Below are 21,558 nucleotides of genomic sequence, written 5' to 3' on the forward strand. Positions count from 1 at the left end.
CACCATAAACTTCTCCTGACCACTCCAGACTCTGACAGCCTCACACAGAACAGCCTATCTGATGGAGAGGAGCAGCTGGACCGCCTCCAGCAGGCGGAGCTCACTCGAAACACGTGCATGTCACTGTGGAGGGCAGGAGCAGTCCAGGCCTGGCTGGAGGTTGTCATGGGGATGCCCATGTACCTGAGAGCTTGCTCAGAAAACGTCAAAAGTGGAAAGGTATTCCTCTTGGTATTATACATGTGCCAGTAGTTTCTCCTGCTTATTTGGCTTTTTCATGACAAAGGGGTGCTGTTCCTGTTTCTCAATGAACTGGATTTGTGCTCTTAGGTGTTGCTGGGCCTTACGGATGAGGATTTAGAGCTGGGTCTGGGCATCAGTAATCCAATTCATCGCAGAAAAGTAAGACTGGCCATTGAGGATTACCGGAGAGCTGAAGGAGAGCAAGGGTGAGTAAAGGCCCAAGAAGATGAGTTTGCATAATGGAGAAGGAAAAGTGGTAATATTTATTTCAATACATGTAACAAGGTTTGAATGCTTTAACTTTGAAGATGAAGATTTGGGCTGGCAAAAATCACTGATGCTCATGGGAAGCAAAGTCTGGCTGATCTTGATCACAGAGAAAAGCAACTGGAGGACAAATTGCAGAAAAGGTTAATTGTGGTTCTCCAAGGTCAGAACACAAGGTGCATCTTAGTTTCATGTGTTATAGACTGGTTCTACAGACTGGTTTTATTTAATTGTTTTACATATATATATATATATATATATATATATATATATTTATATATATATATATATATCTGCTCTTGTTGGCACCCATGCACCAAAACAAATTCCTTGTACGTGTAAACCTACTTGGCAATAAACCTGATTCTGATTCTGATGTCCATGCTGCTGTATCACTGATAGTAAGGAAAATGGGCACGCGAGCATAAAAAGGGAACCATGATGCAATGGCCAAAGGTGGATGAATTACATTTTCTGCAACATCATATGGATGGATGGGGCCTTGTATGTCATTGACCTGGAAAAGACATAGCACCAGGATGCATTTTCGGAAGAAAGCAAGCTGGTAAGGGCAGCGTGATGCGTTGGGCAATGTTCTGCTGGGAATCCTTGGATACTACCTTTGATATGGATGTTATTCAACAAATGCACCTATAAACAATGTTTCTAAGTTCACTCCTTCAAAATGGAAATTTTATTCCCTGATGGCAATGGCTTCTTTCGCAAGATTAATGTTCCCTGTCACACCATAAAAATGGTTTAAGAATGGTTTGATGAACTTGATAACAAGTTTGATGAGTTAGTATATCAAGCATTTGTAAGGATGTAATGAATAAAGACGTTGCAAGATCCTACCTCAGAACTTACTGAGCCTAAATGATCTGCTACTAATGGTTTAGTGCCACATACCACAGCACAGCATACCTTCAGAAATTCAGCGGACTCCATGGCTTGATGGGTCATGTTTTTAGTAGAAAACGGGGATCTACTCAATATTGGGCGGGTGGTCATAGTGTTATGGTTGATTGCTGTATAACAACTACAGAAGAGATTTGGTTGCTTTTATTTTTGACTTTGTAAACGTCTTTTGCCAACAATACCACAATAACTGATTGGTTTCTGATTATCTTCTAGTTTATCAAAAGCATCCGAGATGGACCACCACTGGGTTGCAACATCATGGCTAAGTGACGTGGGGCTGCCTCAATACTCTCAAATCTTCCAGACTAATTTAGTAGATGGACGAGTGCTCAACTCTCTTAGCCGCAGGGACCTGGAAAGATTCTTCAACATCACTGACCATTTCCACCAGACCAGTCTTCTTCTGGCAATTCAGCTCCTGCAGATGCTCAGCTTTGACAAAGAGGTCAGATTACAATGGATGACTATGATGTATAAATCCCTCCAGATATAAAAACCAAAATGCTTGAAGTTTTGACTAATATTCATTAAAAGTTATATTTTTGCAGAACCCTACATAAATATGACCTAAAATATCATCAGACTTTCACAAGTCATTTACGTTTAAGTGGGGCGTTTACAATCATGGATGAGAAGGTGTCCTGCTTCTTTATATTACAGGAATCTATTAAACTTTAATTTAACAACATGAATTTCTGGTTAGTCTTTACAATAGCATGAAGAGTTTTAAGGACAGGCAGAACTTCACCATCTATAATTTACAAATGAAAGATCATTGTGACACTCACAAAGGAGTTGTTGGCCAACAAAGATCTCTCAGAAATGTCAATGTTCATGTGTCCACAACCAGGAAAATATGTAATTTTCAGGAGAGCAGAGCTGCAAGGATAAAGACAAACCTTCCTGTCTGCCTACCAAATAATTATATCAAAAAGAAAACAATTATTTTCCACTAAATAATTGTAAAAGGACAATAAAATTTATATTCTAGAAAAGCCAGCAACTCATGGTGAATTAACATGTTGTGGAAAGCTCTGAAATCAGCGATTTATGTGAGAAAAACAATCAATGTCCAAGGTGTGAAGCTGTTCTGTACAGAGAATGAGCTAAAATTCAGGCTGGTTTGCAGAACTGATTAACATACACACATATTAGAAATATTCATTTGCAGCCATTGCTTTGTACAGAGATTAAACAAGATACTGTTAGGTTCACATACTTTTATAGCTAACGAATATATAAAATATTTGTTTTTTCCTTTAAGAAATACTGAATTTAAAAGTTTTTCTACTACTTCTTCGTGACTCATGGCAAAAACAGGTTTAAGGTTATTTTAAATATAATATATATATATATGTATATATATATATATATATATATATATATATATATATATACATATAAAGAAAGCATTCACAAGCTTTTAAGCACCATTGTGTTGTAAAGGTCATGGTGTTGCGTAATCTTAGCAGACCTTCATCTGTGTTTTTATTGGCCCCTGCCACAGTAGTTCTTATTCATTTGTAATGTTTTGAAAGGCCCTGCAGGCACGACGGACTAAGTGTGAGCACCAAAACAGGGACACCATTGTTTGGACATGTCACAGAGTGGCGAAGTGGATCAGAGACATAGACCTTAAGGTGGGTGAGGCGGTCAGTGATGGTAATCCCCTTCGCTCTGGAGTTCTGGAGCCAGATACCACAAATTATGTGTTTTTAGGGTTGCCTCAAATATAATGATAGTTTTGTTGCTTTGATATCTCAAACTGCTGAAATAGGGGGAAAATAGTGTGTACATTGTAACGGAAAACAGACCACACAGCATGAGATTTTTTTTAAAAAGTCATCCTTGTACATACTTATTTCTGGAGAACATACAGCAGTTAAAAAAAAAAACAAAATAAAAATAAACTTCTTCAGCCCCTAAAGAAAACACTAGAGGCATGTTTCTATTTGTGAACGTTTATTCTTCGGTATGTTATAACTACCAGATTTAACTTCTGGACCTAGAAGTTTATATGACCAGAGTCAACCCCCCCTTCTGCATTGCTCATTTAGGAGCACATTGTGTGATCTGTGCTCTCCTTCTCCTTTGTGCTCTTCAGGAATTTGCAGACAATCTTCAGGGTAAAGGGATTCATGGCGCAGTGATGGCTTTGGACCAGTCCTATAACACGGATGTAATGGCCAAAGCACTGGGAATCCCCAGCAACAAACACATGCTGCACAGGCACCTGTACGAAGAGATGAAGATACTGGCTATCCCACTTAGGTAGATGAAAAACACTTTCACACTGGACATATTGTGCATTGTTTAATATAAAACAACCTCAGCATTGCCAGCATTTTTACCTTAAATGTTATGTTCTTACAAATTCGTGTTCTCACACATTAAGGACACGACTAATAAGCATGTAACAATCTATTGTGATGCCTTGTGTTTCCAGTAATGCAGAACAGGAGACTGAGGTTGTCAATTGTTCTTCACCTGTGGCAGTCAACCGCTTTGCTGAAGAGAGGGTGTCGATCAGAAGATCAGGAAAGGTATCATGTCATTTCATAAGTCCATAAATGGAAGACTAAACATAAGTTAAAGGATGTAAACATTAAACCTGCAGGCACACAATGTCCTGCAAAGGATATGATAAGTTGTGTATTAATTCCCTTGAATAATATTTATAAAAGCATCTTGTAAAATACTGCCTGTACAGGCAATAAGAGAGAAAATGACTCATATGAGAGTTTCCTCCCTCTTAGCTAGTGCCCCTTAAGGATAAGGTGAGTATGAATAATTTACTGAATGGCTGTATGAGCATTTCAAGATGAGGCCAGATGTCATTTTCAAATATTTCTTTTAAGAAGTCACAAAATCTGGAAGGGAGGGAAATGAAGTACAAAGTAAAGTACGGGGATTGCACCCTCACAAGACCAACCTGAAGCTGTCTTTTTTCAACACACCGGCAAGGCCACTGAGACCCCTCCCGGGGTATGAAACTACTGCACAGCCTCATTTACTCAAACTACACTGCACTTCACTCAGCACTTTGCAGTGAGAGGCTGACTTGTGTTAATTAATGGGTCATTGTGAAGAAGTTGAGATGAAGGTGTTGGATTTGATTTGAATCAGGTGTGTTGACAGCAGCAGCCCTTGAGGACTGGAGTTTGACGCCCCTGTTAGAGCACCATTGGGATAAGTAACACCTTAAAAGGGTTAATTCATCATTCAGTCCATTTTTAGTGTGTTGGAGATCAGTTTTGACCAACTGTCTTTCTGTTCAGTGTTTGTCCCTTTATAAAGCAATAAGGTAATAAACATATAGAAACACACACAAACATAAAAAAGAAGAAAAAAACCTCTCTTTATGCAGAACAGATATGAGCTTCAAGCTTTTTACTTTGCATGTCTTTCCATGTCATGCACTGAGCTTCCCATGCATCACCATCATGGTGAAAATGGGAGTTTTTTCTGTAGTTTGTCTGTGAATTTACATTTATGTTTCTGCATTTCTTAGCTTTGTAGATACTGTAAATTGAGATCTAAAACTCTTGAACAGCTTATTCCCCAAGTCGTCAAAGCCATCAGTCCAAAACATGCACTTTGTTTTCAGTTTGTCTTATTAAGGTGTTTGTGCAACACTGAAGAAGTTGAAACCTCTCAACAGGAAATTTGAATGGCTTTGCATCCCTCATGGGTGCGAAGCCCATCTGAGACTATATAAGGAGGGAGATTTATGCACACTTACAAACACAAATTTAGTCCAGCCTCTCTGAGCTGTGGCTCCCTCCTCTCCCCCTCCCTGTCCTTTTGCTCATTATTTGAGAGAGTTGATAAAAAATAATAAGCGTGGGGAGTGAAAGGCAACACAAAGCTGGTGTAAACATATTTGAGGCTGAGAAAGAGCAAAATCCTGAACGATTTTGAAATTCCAGGTGAGACGCATTTTTTAGTTTTCAGAAAGAAGACATGTTCAGGTAAAAGAGTATCTCTGGTCACCCTACAATGAATCCACCCACAGATGAAAACATGTTTACATCTGGAAGAATTTTGGCCTCTCACGGCCACTGTCCATTCACAACTGTGCTTAGCATTTGAAGCCATGTCTATGTCCATCTTTATCACCATATTTCATGGAGGCCACATTGTTGGTTACCTTAGTTACGCGTAAACATCACATATAACTATGAAAATTTGTTACTTTGACAAAAAGGTATCAAGGGTTAACAATCATAAAACTAAACTAAAAATACTACATAATACAAAAATACGAAGACTGCACTGCACTAGCACTACATGACAGCACCTGGGTCCAACTGGACTCAAAAGCGGTCTGACTATCACTTAATTATGACGTCCCATCTTGTTTGAATTCATGCTTGTGTTGTTCTTCCTCTCAAATGTAAGTCGCTTTGGATAAAAGCGTCTGCTAAATGACTGTAGAATAGAATAGTAGAATAGAATAAAATAATTTCACTGGAAAGTATTTCGACAATGCCTTTAGTATTTGATCTATTATGGAAGAAGAATTAATTCACTTACTCAGCAGGTAATTTTTAAGACATCCACTTGTCATCAAATCATCTTGGATTTGGAAGTTTAAAAAATCCACTTTGTGTTTTCTGTCTTTTCCTGTTACCAGAGTCCATTGAGGCTACGTGCAAACAGCCACTCTGTGGAGCGCAGTCTGGGCTTCCACAGCAGCTGTGGCTCTTTACCCAGAGAGGCCAAAGTGCAGGCTGTTCCCCGGGCCAAAGGCAGCCCAATGCACACCTTCAAGAGTGTGGAAATCACCAATGTGTGAACAAGCCATCAACATCTTTATCACTGTTTACACTGTTGTTGCTTTATAATTGTTGAGAGGACCAACATTCTGCAATGCTGGACTTTTAAGTTTTCTTAAAGAGGAGCATACCACACAGTTTGATAAATCAGATTTTTTTTTTTTTTTTTTTTTTTTTGACCAACATGGAAATAACGCCCCTGATATAGTTATTGTAAATATAATTAAGAAGATGATTTTATGGTTAGTTATTTTTGTTTGTTTGTTTGTTTGTTTTATTAAATATTTCAAATCATTTTTATAAAATATTAGAAAATCTAGCTGACTGACTCATCATAGATGAGAAAGCTTAGGAATAACATTCAGTGCTCCGTTGATGCCTTATATAAAGTAGGTCTCACATGATCTTTGAAGCACTCATCTATATGAATATTTATTTACTTAAACTATTTTTAAAATGCTGGTTCATGTCTCAGTAACTGAACATGTAACCTGATGATAAATTGCTATTAAAGTATAGGAAAAGACATTATAAAATGCTTTATCTCAGAAATGACCAGGGCCCTGTTCTTCCCACATGAACTATTAAGTTAACCAGACAAGAATTATGTTTATTAAAAATTAACCTGGGTTTAAATAGATGTTTTTTTTATTATTATTGTTATTATTTTTAAATACATCGGAAGTTGTTTTAATAGCAAAAATTCCTAACCTAAAATTTTGCATGTTTAGTGACAGCTATACTGTGTTAAATATGTTTTGAGGGAACCAGTTTGGCTAAAATTATTATTTTTCATTTCATACAGTATTTATATAATTTCAAACAAGATAGAAGAGATAAACTCATTCTTCGTGGTTTTTTTCTTACTTTTGAATGAAACCATGCTTGTTTATCTAAATCAAATTCTAAGGCTGTTTGATACATAAGCAAATACCAGGAGTCCAATACATTACTGACTTTTATAGACTTACCTTATATTTAAATGACAGAGGCTGATCACATGTTGGTATAACTATAAAAAGCTAATTTGCCTTAATAAACTTACTGTATACATAAAAAAAACATACAATCAATCAAAGATCTGTGTTGTAAACAAAAAAGCCAAATGTAGTGTACATTCATACGTTAATTAAGCAGACACTCAACTAAAAGTTTCAAATTGTTAAAGGATCAGCAAAAACAGAGTGTGTGCAATTTAATTTGACATTAAAATATGAATGTATTATTAAAGTATTAAAAGATTTTAAAGTATAAATTGAAAAATGTCAGTTAAAGTCAAATGGCCTTACCCCTTAAAAAGTCACTTGTTTGGCCTGAGGTAACGTTCAGGGTGTTGAATCAATGGAAACATTCAAAATTACAGCTGGAAAATGTAATAACAGATATACAGTATATTGAGAGTTTCTCTTTCTTTTTTCTTTTTTTTCACCATGTGTTGCAAAGGTTCTTGTCTAAGTGCAATCATACAATCAATACTGATAAATTAAAGATGATCTGTGTTTGCTTCATCATTAGAGTGTACAACTCTGTAAGAAGTTTCCCTTTCAAGTTTTTTGATTTAGACTCATGTAGACGGGTGAGTGGAATTGATGCCACACAATTAGTAAATGTTAGGGTTTGAATCTCATGTAAAGCTTTTTTTATTTGGACCTAGTTTACATATTAATTTTATTATTTCTAATATGATTTCATTTTTTCCTTTTTTTAAAAATCAGCTTGATATGAGTAACAAAACAAATTGATTACATTAAGTAAAAGTAAGAAAAATGTCATTTTGATGTAAATAGATTATTTAACAACTACATGTTGTAAATCTTTTAAGCTGTGAGCCCCAGAAGAAAACATCCTATATGTGAATCTTCACACAAGATTAGTCCATAAACTTCCTTTAAGTAAAAATCCTACGTTACCGTTCAGCCATGTTCAAAGAGCAGGGCCCTGAAAACCATAAAGCACATGCAAAGTAATGTTTCCTTTCTTAAGCAGGTATAATACATCTACACATCAGTCATATATTTACTAAGTTAAAACTGATCCCTGTGCTTTTTTATTTTACATGGATATAAATTATGAAGTGAATTATCACCACTGAATTCAACCTGTGTCAAATGTAGATAAAACATGCAGATGAATGTTGGGATGTAAAAGTGATAACATATAAAACTGAATGTTCCTCATGTGTTTTTTTTTTTTTTGTTTTGTTTTGTTTTTCTTAAGATAAAAAAGCAACACTGTTTTAGTGAATGAAGTGAGGGATATAGTGGTATAAGTCATGGTCTATCTACACACAACTGTATCCTGTTGGCTGTTCTAGACCAAGAAAACACTATTGTCATAGTTTTGTTTTGCAAATCCAGAACATGGTACAAAACAGGTTTTTCTGCTACTTTCTGGGTGTCTCCCAGTTGTCTTACCAAGATTTTTTAAGAGGGAAGCTCAGACCTGTTCAAACGCGTATAGAAAAAGAAATGAAGTACTCACACTGTGTTTGTTTTTCACACTCAGATTTGACATTTAAAACTCCTCGCCCAGCTCTCAGCACTTTTCATATATGACAACATTAAAGTTGAAATTACTGTTAACTGTAAGCCTGTTGCTGTTGTTTTTCAGGGAAAATGCATTAAAATTTGTGTTGACAAACTGTGAATGAACAGCTTTTATCTTTTTTTGTCTGTCAAGGCTTAGAAGTCTAGTATTTGCATATTTTCTCTGTTATTTAAAACATGGGTTCAAAATTGGCTATATTGTAATGCATCATAATTCATTTTTAAATTGTATTTCCCTTGAAAGGTATTTTTGTTAACTTGACATTACAAAAACAATTTAACTAAAAGCAAGGTTTTCATGAATCTATTCCAGCTCCTATCAGGCAAAAGACGGGGTAGATCCTGGACGGGCCGCAAGTAAATTAACACAGGCACAAACAAGACAACCACTCATGCGCACACTCACTTCTATGCTCAACTTAAAATACTAAATCAATCAACCTGACATTCGTGTTTTTGGACTGAGGGGAAAAGCCGGAGTACCTGGAGGGATTCAATGCAGAGATACATTAGCAGAATCTGCTAATGTATTTTTAATTGCACTCTACACAAGCACTGACAGCAGCTGCAATAATGTCCTAAAAATGACCCATCCATCCATTTTTTGTTGCTTATCCATGGTCGGGTCATGGGCAGCTGCCTAAACAGGGAAGCCCAGACTTTCCACTCCACAGTCATATTTGCCAGTTCGTCCGGGGGATCTCAAAATTAGAATCAGCTTTATTCGCCGATTATGAACACATACATGGAATTTTTTTTTCACTCTAGTGCAAGATTAGGATAAGTGAGTAATAAATATGTAAGGAATAAAAGTAGTAGGTAATAAAACAGACTCTTATATAGTGGTGTCTACCATATACAGAGCAATATATGCAAATATAAATTACAACTACAATATGAATCAATATACATTATAAACAACAGATGCAGTGGAGGATAGTATAAAATGAAACATGTGAGGGATGAGATGCAATTGTGGATTGTGCAGCCGGTTAGCAGTTTATCTGTTCAATAAAGTGACTGCAGTGGGGAAGAAGCTGTTCCAGTGTCTGTTAGTCCTGGTCTGCAGGGTTCTGAGGCACCTGCCAGATGGGAACAGTTCCCTGTCCTCCTTTAAAGGAGTACAGGTCCTGAATAGAGGGCAGGGGGATTTGTGTTTCCTCAGGAGCCGCAGGAAGTACATTCTCTGCTGGATGAGGATATTGAGGATGGAGCTTATGTTTTACTCCTACTTCAGATCCTAAGAGATGATCATGCCCAGAAATCTGAAGCTTTCTACAACGCACACGGTGCTACTGAGGACTGAGAGTGGGGGTAGAGCAGGGGAGTGTCTCTTAAAGTCCACAATCATCTCTACCATCTTGAGCATGCTCAGCTCCAGATTGTTCTAACTGCACGAGACCTCCAGCTGATCCACTTGCTATCAATTTGCAGACTCATCACCATTGTGAATAAGACCGTTGATGGTGTTGTTGTCTGCAAACTGCAGGAGCTTCAAAGACAGTTCCATGGAGGTGCAGTCATTGGTGTAGAGGGAGAAGAGCAGTGGAGAGCGGACACATTCCTATGGCGCACCAGTGCTGATGGTCCAGGTATCCAAGGTGAACTGTCCTAGCCTCACCTGCTGGCTTCTGTCATTAAGGAAGCTAAGGATCTCCTTACAGAGTGCTGGTGGCACAGTCATCTGGGACAGTTTGCTGCAGAGGGAGTGGGGGATGATGGTGTTAAACGCAGTCCACAAACAGGATCCGTTAAAATAGGTCCCAGGACGATCCAGGTGCTGCAGGATGTAATGCAGTCCCTTGTTAACTGCATCATCCACCGACCTGTTTGCCTGATAGGCAAACTGCAGGGAGTCGAGCAGGTTTCCTGTAAGGGACTTCAGGTGGCCCAACACCAGGCGTTCAAAGGACTTCATAACTAGAGGTGTTAGAGCAACAGGCCTGTAGTCATTCAGTCCTGTGATGGTGGGTTTCTTGGGGACCAGAATGATGGTGGAGTGCTTGAAGCTGGAGGGGACTTCACTCTGCTCCAGAAATCTGTTGAAGGGCTGAGTGAGGATGGGAGCCATCTGATCTGCACAGGCCCGCAGACAGGAGGACCAGGAAAGCTCCAGGTCCATACTCCATCTGGGCCTGGAGCTTTCCTGGTCTTCTGTCTGTGGCGCTGCCAGGTTTCTTCACCCTTGCTGATTCAAAGTGGGTCAGTGGGACTCGAGAGGGTTGGTGGGGTTGAGTTGAGAACTGAGCTAGGGGTTGAATGTCAGTGGGTGGAGGAGCTGCAGTGAGGAGGGGAACAGGTGTGAAGTGCTCCTTCTCAAATCTGCAGTAGAAGCTGTTGAGGTTGTCAGTCAGGGCTTTGTTGGCTTCAGCAGTAGGGGCAGGGTGTCTCCTGTAGCTGGAGATCTCCTGCAGGCCTCATCACACTGGGTTGTTAGCTGAAAACTGGTTCCTCTGCTTTTTCAGCGTCTAGAGCCTCTTGAACGTTCTGATCTCCCTTGACAGTGTGTTCCTGGCCTGTCTGTACAGGGCTCCGTCGCCACTCCTGTAGGCATCCTCCTTGGCTCAACGGAGGTATCCAAGTTTTGGATTGAACCAAGGTTTATTGTTACTGTACGAGCGAAATGACTAGGTTGGCACACATACATCCTCACAAAAGCTAATGTATGACGTCACAATGTCTGTAAGTTCATCAAGGTTGATGGCTGCTGCTTCAAAAACACTCCAGTCAGTGGAGTCAAAACAGTCCTGGAGTTTCCTGTTTGGATTTGTCTGACCACTTCTTCACAGTCTTAACTACAGGCTTAGCAAATTTTAGTTTATGCCTGTAGGCTGGAATGAGGTGGACTACGCAGTGGTCAGAATGACCCAAAGCTGCATGGGGGACAGAGCAATAAGCATGTTTCAGAACAGTGTAACAATGGTCCAATATGTTTTCGTCCCTGGTGGGGCAATTCATATGCTGTCTGTATTTAGGCAGTTCATAGCTGAGTGCTGCTCGGTTAAAGTGCCCTAAAATTACAACCAGAATCTCTGCATGATCCTGTTCAGCAGCTCTTCTATCTTGTTAGGGAGACAGTGGATGTTGGCTAGGTGAATCGCCGGGAGCACGGTGCAGAAACCCTTTTGTCTGAGCTTCACGAGTGCGCCAGTTCACCTACACCGTCTACGTCTCTTCCACAGTCCATAGAGTGCCGTTGCTCCACCAGCCAAAGGTTCTAAAAAACGTTCCAGTTCTGAGTAGAAGGGTGGCAAAGTGTCCAAAGTGAGCTGTCTAATGTTTAGAAGCTCATCCCTGTTGAAAGTGATGAGTTTTGAGTGCACACACACACACACACACACACACACACACAAAAACATACACAGTAGCCGCACCATCTTTTCTTTCCCAGGCCAGCTGAGAGATGTAGTCCTTCCAGCATGTCCTGGGTCTTCCCCTTATTAATTTAAATGAAATAAAATTAATCAAAACTGTTAGAAAATCATTGTTTTTGAGCCTCTGTGGAACTACTGTGTTTTCCTTTGATGTAAATATTGAAAAAATAAGTGCATTAGTCCAACATCCCCCAACCTTACTGATACTGAACAACAAAATTTTCAAATATGCTATAGTGGAGGTTGATTACTCCCATTAAGGTCCGTGTTCATATTTTCTTTTTTTCTTTATCCATTTCTTCACTTCATTTCTAGATAGATTTAGCCAAAGAAAATAAAATCTAACCAGCCCACAATGTTTGTAAGTGACAAAATGGGACAGTATTCCTTACAAGATGACGTTCCTGTCCCAGCATGCAGCATGGCGTGATGTAATCTCATGCTCTCTTTTTAGTTCTTAAATGAGTAGAAGAGATGTGACGTTCATGAGCAAATGGGTTCTTTTGAATGGCTCTTTTAAATGAACAATGAGAACTGAGTTGCAACTGTGAGGCGTTCATTTGTGAGCCGTTCTTTTTTTTATCTACAAATGATCCACGCTGCCTTTACGTACATATGTGTATCATGGGAGTCTGATGTCCAACATGCTCTATTCATGTGAATGCATCTATGGACAGAAAGAATTATTGGGAAACAAATACTGTGAAATCTATCCAAAATATCTACTAAAATTTGCACAGCCTAATGAATTTATTCGATATATTTTTATTATATTTCTGTATTTTTACTGTATTTTTTTAATCTTGTTTAGTAGATTTTATATAGGAACATATTTATTATTCTTATATATTGTGAGTTTTTTTGCAATACTAAAATGTTCTTGTGTGGACAATTTTGGTGTATTAATTAACTGTATCCTGATAGTTTTTGTTGTTCCACAAAGTTTTTTGGTGAGGGATAATCCAAAGTAGTGGCCCCAGTGTCATAGCATGAGAATATGGAACTACCTCATGGAATGGTTACAATAAAAACAAAAGCTAAATAAAATTACAACCAAATTTTCAGAATAATTGGTTGGGGCTGAGAAATTGTTTAGGCAAAAAAAAGGGTCTACGTTTTTACCAGTTTTCCGTGAAGAAACACAAGCAAACAGCCTGAATTTGTCCAATTGGACAGGAAAACTTGCCTTGGCAGTCTGTGTAATGTCACTAAAAACATGCATGGAGAAGTCAAGAGAAAGTGGCCTGAATAGGAGGCAGCGTGAGTCCATCGCTGTAAAAATTATACCAAAGTAGACTAAGTCTGGACTGCATAACAGGTTCCTGGAGAATTTTTACCAGTGGACTGCACAAAACAAACAAGCGTGTGCAAGTGACGTATGCATAAATTACGAAAATCACCCATTTGTCTGTTTGTGGGCGTGTCCTTGTCCCACTACATTGTCTCCAGAGGAAGTTCACCTGATCGGCGCTAGGACCATGAGGAAAAGAGGTCACACTTAATCACCACAGAGGGGACGTTTTACTGCGACTGGAATGTGTTCAAAGTTCCTATCAACTACATTTTATCTGCAGGGATTCACATGTGGAGAAAGAAAAAATCACTCATTATTTCAGAAGTCAGTTAAAAATAGTTGGGGAACTGGAGTCTATGTCGTCTTCCTCATTTCCCAATCTGATCTCCCCGAAAACACCTGCGTGACTCAGGTAACTCACCGATGAAGAGGGAAGTCTCTGAGTACTGAGCGGTGAAAAGGTAAGGCCTTTTCAGTTCACCACGACCATAAAAAATACCATGCATAAGACCAATATTAATTTCTATCTTGGATAATTTGCCACGCACACAGCTGGCGTTCAATCAGTCGTGTGTGGTTGAGTCTATATCTTGTGACGGTAAGGTTTAATAGGACAGGTGCTCCCTACGAGGTCATTTCCTACTTTCCAAAAAATGAAAGCACTTGCTGCACACCGCCTGACCACAGTAACCACAGTAATCCTCGGTTTTCTTTACCTATTAATGCCCTTTTGGTTAAGCTGTCAGTGATAGGCTACTACTTACAAGCAGGAATAATTTAATCCTGGAAATATAAAGATGTCGAACAGGACACACCCATAAACGACATAGGGCCTTCAACATACAATTCAGATTTAGTGTCACTGCCACAGAAGTAATGGGGACACGCGAAGAGACTAAACAACCCGTAGTTTACTTTTGGTTTCTCAGTCCAACAGAATTACACCATTTATCTTAATCTGTAAATCATTTATACGACCCAGGGATGACTCCCAGTATGAGATCTTTCATTATTACCAAGCAAAAAAACTCTCATGTAGCCAAGTGTATTTACTCCACCTTGGGGAGCTTTATGTCTGATAAACAACTCAGATCAAAGCACATTTACCAAAGTGATGCTCCGACTCAACTCTCCTTGTGCCAAAACCAGAACCTTTATCATATCTTTAATCATAGCAACACTGAGGAAGACATTGTACTTTATTAAGATATTTGGTTATTTGGAAAGACTGCATGCTCAGTCATTAGGAAAACTGATTATTCTGGATTAATTTTATTTTTGTGCAGATTTGATGCTCTTATTTAAATTGAATTATTGAAACTTAAGTATGGATGTTAGGCATGGGGAAGGTGAGATATGTCTTTTTCAATAGAATATGTAATTTTCTACAGCAATACCAGCCAGACCAGTACAGCTTCTTCCTCTTTTCCAAATCTGCCATGTGTCTCTCATCCATGGTGTCAGTCTGTGTCTTGATCTGTTCTTAATCAGCTATGGGTGAAGATTCAACAACAACCTCCCAACCACTGCTCACAGATGTATATTGTCTCCCTTTACGGCCTCACAATTGATAACCTGCGATTTATTCGTGTGACCTGATCTGTTGCACTGACTCTTCCGGGATGTCTGAATGCTCTTGAGATTATGCTATTGTTTATATCTATAAATAAAAACAAAAAAACAGAGAGACTACAAAACTATATTTAACATCAGGGATAAATAAAGCTGTTTGAATTTAACTGAATTTTCAAAGGGTCTACAAGATCAAGTGAACGAGTTTCAGGTCATCTTTGAAATTGTTACTGGAGAGTGAAGCAGCGGGCTTTGATGCCAGCAATGCAATATTTTCCTGCATAAAGACCTTTTAATGCCTCAGACTTCTCCAAGAAAATATCTTCCAGGAAATGAAGTAGGTTTAGGAATAGACTTTCAGTCCATTTTCAGCCAGAATTGATCCTTAATGTGACCCTTCTACACTGTAATGGAGCCAAAACTGGTTACTTGTTGCCATTACTGGTTAAAAAAAAGTGATTTTCATTAAATCTTGGTATGGTTGTTAAGTTTGCTCCTATCATGTTTCATTCTTCTTTACTTTTGCCACTTGTCTCAGAACGGGAAACTTCACTTTTGGACAGTGCAAGTCAGTTTTAGTGATGAAAATCTGAGGAACTGGAGGATAACAGGTTTCTTGTTGCTTTAAATTTATGTTTTGTGGATAACTTGACAATCTTAGACATTTTAAAATTCACTTCAGATCTCTCACCAGTCTCCTGACTTTACCTGCATCAGCACCCCTTTATTAACAGAAGGAAGGAGATGCAAATGTTGAACAAGTGTCAAAATTGTCTGTGGAAAAGGAAGAAAGTCTGGTTAGTTTGTTCAGACTCGGGTTTAAAGAGAAGAAAATTAAAAAGATTAGTACCACGATCAAAAGTAATGAAAGACAAGTTGCATAACAAATCAAAATATAACGTAAAATAACACAAAAAGATGTTTAGGGTGTACTGTAGACATATAAATTGCACCAGAAGGTTCAAGAGTAAATATGGAATAGCTCAAATTTTATCTTTAAAACTGACCATAACGCAGAATAAAAAGATGTAATTAACTTCATAATCATGCATATATTACTTAGGTTTTAGGTGCAGTAGAAAGTGGAATGAAAATACACTATATTGCCAAAAGTATTCACTCACCCATCCAAATCATTGAAATCAGGTGTTCCAATCACTTCCATGGCCACAGGTGTATGAAAATGTTTCTACAAACATTGTGAAGGAATGGGTCGCTCAGTGAATTTAACACTGTGATAGGATGCCACCTGTGCAACAAGTCCAGTCGTGATAGTTCCTCACTCCTTAATATTCCACAGTCAACTGTCAGTATTATAACAAAGTGGAAGTGACCGGGAACAACAGCAACTCGGCCACAAAGTGGTAGGTCCCGTAAAATCACTGAGCGGGGTCGGCGGATGCTGAGGCGCATAGTGCGCAAAGGTCGGCAACTTTCTGCAGAGTCAATTGCTACAGACCTCCAAACTTCATGTGGCCTTACAGATCAGCTCAAGAAAAGTGCGAAGAGAGCTTCATGGATTGGGTTATCACGGCCAAGCAGGTGCATCCAAGTCATACGTCACCAAAAGCAAAGCAAAACGTCGGATGCAGTGGTGTAGAGAACACCACTACTGGACTATGGATTAGTAGAGACGTGTTCTCTGGAGTCATGAATTGTCCTTCACCATCTGGCAATCTGATGGAGGAGTCTGGTGATGGCGGTTGCCGGGGGGGGGGGGGGGGGGGGGGGGTTGTTTTTCAGGAGCTGTGCTTGGCCCCTTAGTTCCAGTGAAAGGAACTCTGAATGCTTCAGCATACCAACAGATTTTGGACAATTACATGCTTCCTAATTTGTGGGAACAGTTTGGGAATGGCCCTTTCCTGTTCCAGCATGACCAAGCAAGGTCCATAAAGACATGGATGAGCAAGTTTGGTGTGGATGAACTTGTTTGGCCTGCACAGAGTCCCGACCTCAACCCGACAGAACAGCTTTGGGTTGAATTAGAGCGAAGGCTGAGAGCCAGGCCTTCTCATCCAACATCAGTGTCTGACCTCACAAATGCGCTTCTGGAGGAACGGTTAAAAAATTCCAATAAACACACTCTTAAACCTTGTAGAAAGTCTTCCCAGAAGAGTTGAAACTGTTTTAGCTGCAAAGGGTGGGCCACTGTCATACTGAACTCATTTCATTAAGAATGGGACGTCTGTTAAGTTCATATAAGAGTCAAGGCAGGTGAGCCAATACTTTTGGCAGTATAGTGTGTTTCTATTTGCTATTCAATCTGAAAATTTAATAAGTGCATATGTAAACAGCTAAAAGTGAAATTGTGTAAATAAAGTTTGCTGAAAATGCTTGCATCTTGTAATTAACCATAATATTTTTAATTTTTTTTTATTTGACCAGGAGCTATTTACATTACTGGTTAATGGTGTTTTTTCTGCTTTTCCAGTTATTTTAGAGACCAAATCTTTCATCACTTAATCAAGATTAATGATTTCCAGAATAAGTTGCTATAGTAACAAACAGACTGTGTATTATTTAAAAGAATAACATTATCTTAACATACATTGGCCATTTCTCAATACCAAGTGCGCTAAGAACATACTTGTTACTTGCTAGTATGGATTGTCTTTTGTTTTTTTGTTTTTATTTATATGCATTCTGTTGTGAAGGAATGGATGTTTACATGCAAAACTGGTATTAGATTTAATTTAAAATCTAAGCTAGTTTAATTTTCCGCGTGCTTATAGAAAAGAATACATTTAGTGTGTATTGGAGATATACTGAAAATAATATATTAATATTACTAAGAAAAGCAATGTGCCACTTCTTTGCTTGTGTGTCACTCCTCCCTTAAATTTGTCTTTCTGGCTCATATTTGTCATGTTTAGACATGCGTTTGCCAACCACTGCATTTTTCAATTAGTCATACCGGTTTTTTCTTACACCTGCATCTCGGCCTCCGTCTCATTCTCTCTCCAAAAATGTGGCAAACTGAAAATGGTTCCTGATCTATGAGAGTACCTGCTGTTACAAATAAATCCCAGTTGCAGCCAGATAAACTTCAGTGAGGCAGAATTCAGACAGTAGCAGTAAGGTTCTTGAGCCATTTGTTGCAGTAGTCCTGGTTTTTAGTTTGCGACTATTGCTAAAGCTGACATGTACACTAAATACTTTCATACAAATGGAGCCTAATTTTTCCTGTTTGAAATCTATGCTTTTTTTCTTTCACAGTTTTTCCTGCAGGCATGTGTTCCAGTCGGGGTGTATGTGGCGGTAATCGTCCCAACAGGTCCTCCAACTCTGGTGGTTCAGCTGCCCATTATGCCCTGTGCGCTCTGGGAGTGGGACTCATCGCCCTGGGTATTGTCATGATAGTGTGGACTGTGATCCCCATGGAGAGCTCAAGCACATCTTCACCTTACTCAGGAAACGTCACTGTGATTAATGACAATGCAAACAAAAACATGCAGCCCTCAACAGTGGCATTCGTGCTAGTCGGAGTTGGTGTAGTCATATTGCTCTTATCGATTTTCCTCGGTGTGAGGAGCAAGAGGAGAGATCAGAGCAGAAGTAACCCGACGGAGGCAGCAAGAGCTGGCTTCACGGACCATACGGCAGGAGAGGAGGGACAACCGTGAGTGATTATTTTCAGCTTTGTTTTTTAGGTTTCTTTTTCTTCAGTTTGGATTATTTAAAAATGTCTGGCACAAGTTATAGATTTACCCATCATGACATTTTAGAAGTAGTTACCAGACCTCATTTTACGGTCTTCCTTACCCCCTCCACCAAGTTTTTTGGCCATATCAAGGATTTTTTCTTTTCTTTTTTTTTTAAACACAATCTTGCTTACAGGCAAGCCAATGGCTGTGATGACACACCTCCACTGTCACATCATTGAATTAATAAGTCAAATCATAAAAAACAGCCCTAAACAAAGTTTCTCTGTGATTATGAGACTTTGTGGGAAAATGGTTCATTTTATTTATCACAACAACAAGATCTCTTGGAAAGGGCTGGTTTGCAGTCTAAATCCACAGATACCGCAGTTGCAGATGTGACACTTAAACGCTTACGGTACTATTGTTATCACATATCCTTGAGAGACACATCAAACCCTGAAAAATATTTGCCTACCTACATCATTTCAGAAGTTGATTTAAAGTGTAAAGAAATCCAAAAACATTCTGACATCGTCCGAACTTCCTCAGCTGGACGTTCTTGTGGTCCAGCTGATTTAATTTGGGGGCATAAACCAGATCCACTAAACATATGTTCCATGCTGCATTTGTATTTGGACCGACATCTTATTGGGTTTTTCCATATTTTTGGCAAAAATATATATCTTTTTTTTGGAGGGGGGGTTAGTTGTGCTTTCCCACTGGTGATCACCTCTTTCCCTCTCTTTCCAGAGCTGTACACCCAACTACATACAACGTGCCGAGCTATGAGGAAGTTGTCGGTAGCAGCAACTACCCTGTCCGCCAGAGCAACCTTCGGCAGACCACCTCACATCTGCCGTCCTATGAGGACATCATAGCTGCTGTGGAGAATGAGAGAGCAGACCCCCCTAACAACTCCACAGAGTCGGCCCCTCTTAACGATGCCCCACCGGCTCAGCCTGCCGCTGAACCCCAACCTGGACATGCTAGCCTCACGTCAAACCCCAGCTTACCTGCTCGTAGCAGCAGCCGGGCCAGCCGTTTGCTGCGGCCGCTCCGAGTGAGAAGAATAAAGTCAGACAAACTGCACCTAAAGGACTTCCGCCTCCAGATCCGCACCCCCACACAGAACCCTGTGACAATTGAGCCCATCACTCCGCCTCCGCAGTACGATACTAAAATGCCTGAATTGCAATAGGATAATATCTCATTCTGCCTCCCCAAGTTTTGCTTCTTGATAAGATTAATGAAAATATATTTTAGATTTAAAGAGAGAGCCCATTTTAAAGAGTGGTTTTGATTAGTGGATGTGGCAGCAGAGTGAAGACTGCTCCTGAAATGAAAACATTTCAAGATGTCTGAGTCTTTATTACAGAAGCTTGTGATTGGCATATTTATTCTGTCATGATGCGTTGATAGATCTGTATGAAAAGGTTTAGGTTTTTATTAGGCACTTTTTTGTTTGTTTTTTTTAAAGATCATGCTCTATATTGTCTAAAATAGGACAGGATTTCCTTTTTTTGTTTTGTCAATGGTAATAAAAACATCTCGTAAGATTCAGTTTTTCTGCTTTTGTGAATTTTTTTTAAAACCAGCTGATGTGAACTAGAAGGAAAGATAAAAACTGATTAATTGCCATCTTTTAACATATTATCAGATGGGCAGATCTTTCTAATATGTAATAAAATGTAATGAAGCCTAAAAATTAAGACTTTTCTCCTTGGGAATGATTTTTATAAGTTGTATTTGAACTATTTGTTTCAAAGAAAATTGCTCAAATCTAACTGATGCACAATAAATAAAAACTATAGTTTAAAACCAGAAGTTAGCTGTTAGACGTTGTGGTGTATTGATGATGACTAAAACATAATTTACTCTTCATAACATTTTTTACAATTCAATATCTTTAACTGTTTTGTATCTGGTAATACTTTTGAATGATGAATAAATGTTTTTCTATTGCATTTCATATGTTAGAATTTAATATTTCATGTTAAATGTCAGCGTAAAGTGGTTCATCATTGTGTTGTGTTAATGTTTTAAATAACTGACGATAAATCATTTACTTAATACTGTGTTGCAGGACCAAAGGAAAGACTGTTGGTGCCTTGATGGAAATTATTCTTCCTTTTTCTAATGATTTTTCTTTATTTGCATGCTGTAAGATTGTTTGAGCTGTATTTATTATAGACAAGACACATACTGTCATTTTTAGTTTTGGTTAATAAACCCCAGCATTTTATGTTTGGTTTTGTTTTCTGTACTCATTAATGCATCATGAAAATGTTTATCAAAATGGCTATTTAGCGCCATCTAGCGGTTAGAAAAATTAAATGACCTAATTGGGTTGAAGTAGTTTTTCCTCAAACTAACTGATTCTAGACAGCATACAATATTGTGCAAAAATCACTGGAATCGTCTTTTAAATTTTAGGTTCCTTGAGAAAAAGTTAAGTTCAGTAGCCTGCTCAAGTAAAATTACTCATTCAATTCTAAAATAATATTTAGGTTTATAAATAAAAGTCAAATTGTGACTTGATATTATTTAAATGATTTATGTGTTGATGTCAAAGCAGCATATCATTGTTGACTTCAGTGTTGAATTTATTTGGAATAAATCTGTTCCTAATCATTTTCTTAATTTTGGATTAATCTAGCTGAACATTCCTGAATTAACAATTTTATAGCATAAGTAATTAAAATGTGTGTGTTCATGTGTTTTTTTATCCATGTGCCTTTCTTTAGGTATTTTTTCTCAACTTTGTTTTTGAGAAACAAAGCGGAGGTGGCTGATAATTTCGGCAACTTTTTTATTTTATTTATCTTTTTCTGGCATGTCCATCATACGATGGGGGTGCATTTTAAGGGTTACAATCCTGAAAATAATTTATTTTCGAGAAGGTCTATAGATCATTAAATG

At 38.5% G+C, this 21,558-nt stretch overlaps 2 protein-coding genes across 4 annotated transcripts; both read left to right on the forward strand.

Annotated features, from left to right (window-relative positions):
* Nucleotides 1-619: 619 nt before the first annotated feature.
* LOC121637209 (kazrin-A-like) lies at nucleotides 620-8,856 on the forward strand. 2 transcript variants are annotated; one of them, XM_041981214.1, is made up of 7 exons: nucleotides 620-686; nucleotides 913-1,075; nucleotides 1,645-1,876; nucleotides 2,970-3,071; nucleotides 3,536-3,702; nucleotides 3,878-3,974; nucleotides 6,068-8,856. In XM_041981214.1, the coding sequence occupies exons 2-7, from the start codon at nucleotides 1,005-1,007 to the stop codon at nucleotides 6,227-6,229; spliced, it is 831 nt and encodes a 276-aa protein (XP_041837148.1). In that variant the 5' UTR covers nucleotides 620-686; nucleotides 913-1,004; the 3' UTR covers nucleotides 6,230-8,856. The 2 variants fall into 2 exon arrangements, with proteins under 2 accessions (XP_041837148.1, XP_041837147.1); XM_041981213.1 differs by lacking the exon at nucleotides 620-686 and having other exon boundaries at nucleotides 823-1,075.
* Nucleotides 8,857-13,604: 4,748 nt separating this feature from the next.
* On the forward strand, nucleotides 13,605-20,881 carry tmem51b (transmembrane protein 51b). Of its 2 annotated transcripts, none has more exons than XM_041981488.1 (3): nucleotides 13,605-13,884; nucleotides 18,212-18,614; nucleotides 19,390-20,881. In XM_041981488.1, exons 2-3 carry the CDS (start codon nucleotides 18,226-18,228, stop codon nucleotides 19,835-19,837), a joined length of 837 nt encoding a protein of 278 aa, XP_041837422.1. In that variant the 5' UTR covers nucleotides 13,605-13,884; nucleotides 18,212-18,225; the 3' UTR covers nucleotides 19,838-20,881. The 2 variants fall into 2 exon arrangements, with proteins under 2 accessions (XP_041837422.1, XP_041837423.1); XM_041981489.1 differs by lacking the exon at nucleotides 13,605-13,884 and adding an exon at nucleotides 17,760-18,069.
* Nucleotides 20,882-21,558: the final 677 nt, after the last annotated feature.

Source organism: Melanotaenia boesemani, chromosome 3 (assembly GCF_017639745.1).
Source record: "Melanotaenia boesemani isolate fMelBoe1 chromosome 3, fMelBoe1.pri, whole genome shotgun sequence".
In the NCBI taxonomy this organism is placed as follows: Eukaryota; Metazoa; Chordata; class Actinopteri; order Atheriniformes; family Melanotaeniidae; genus Melanotaenia; species Melanotaenia boesemani.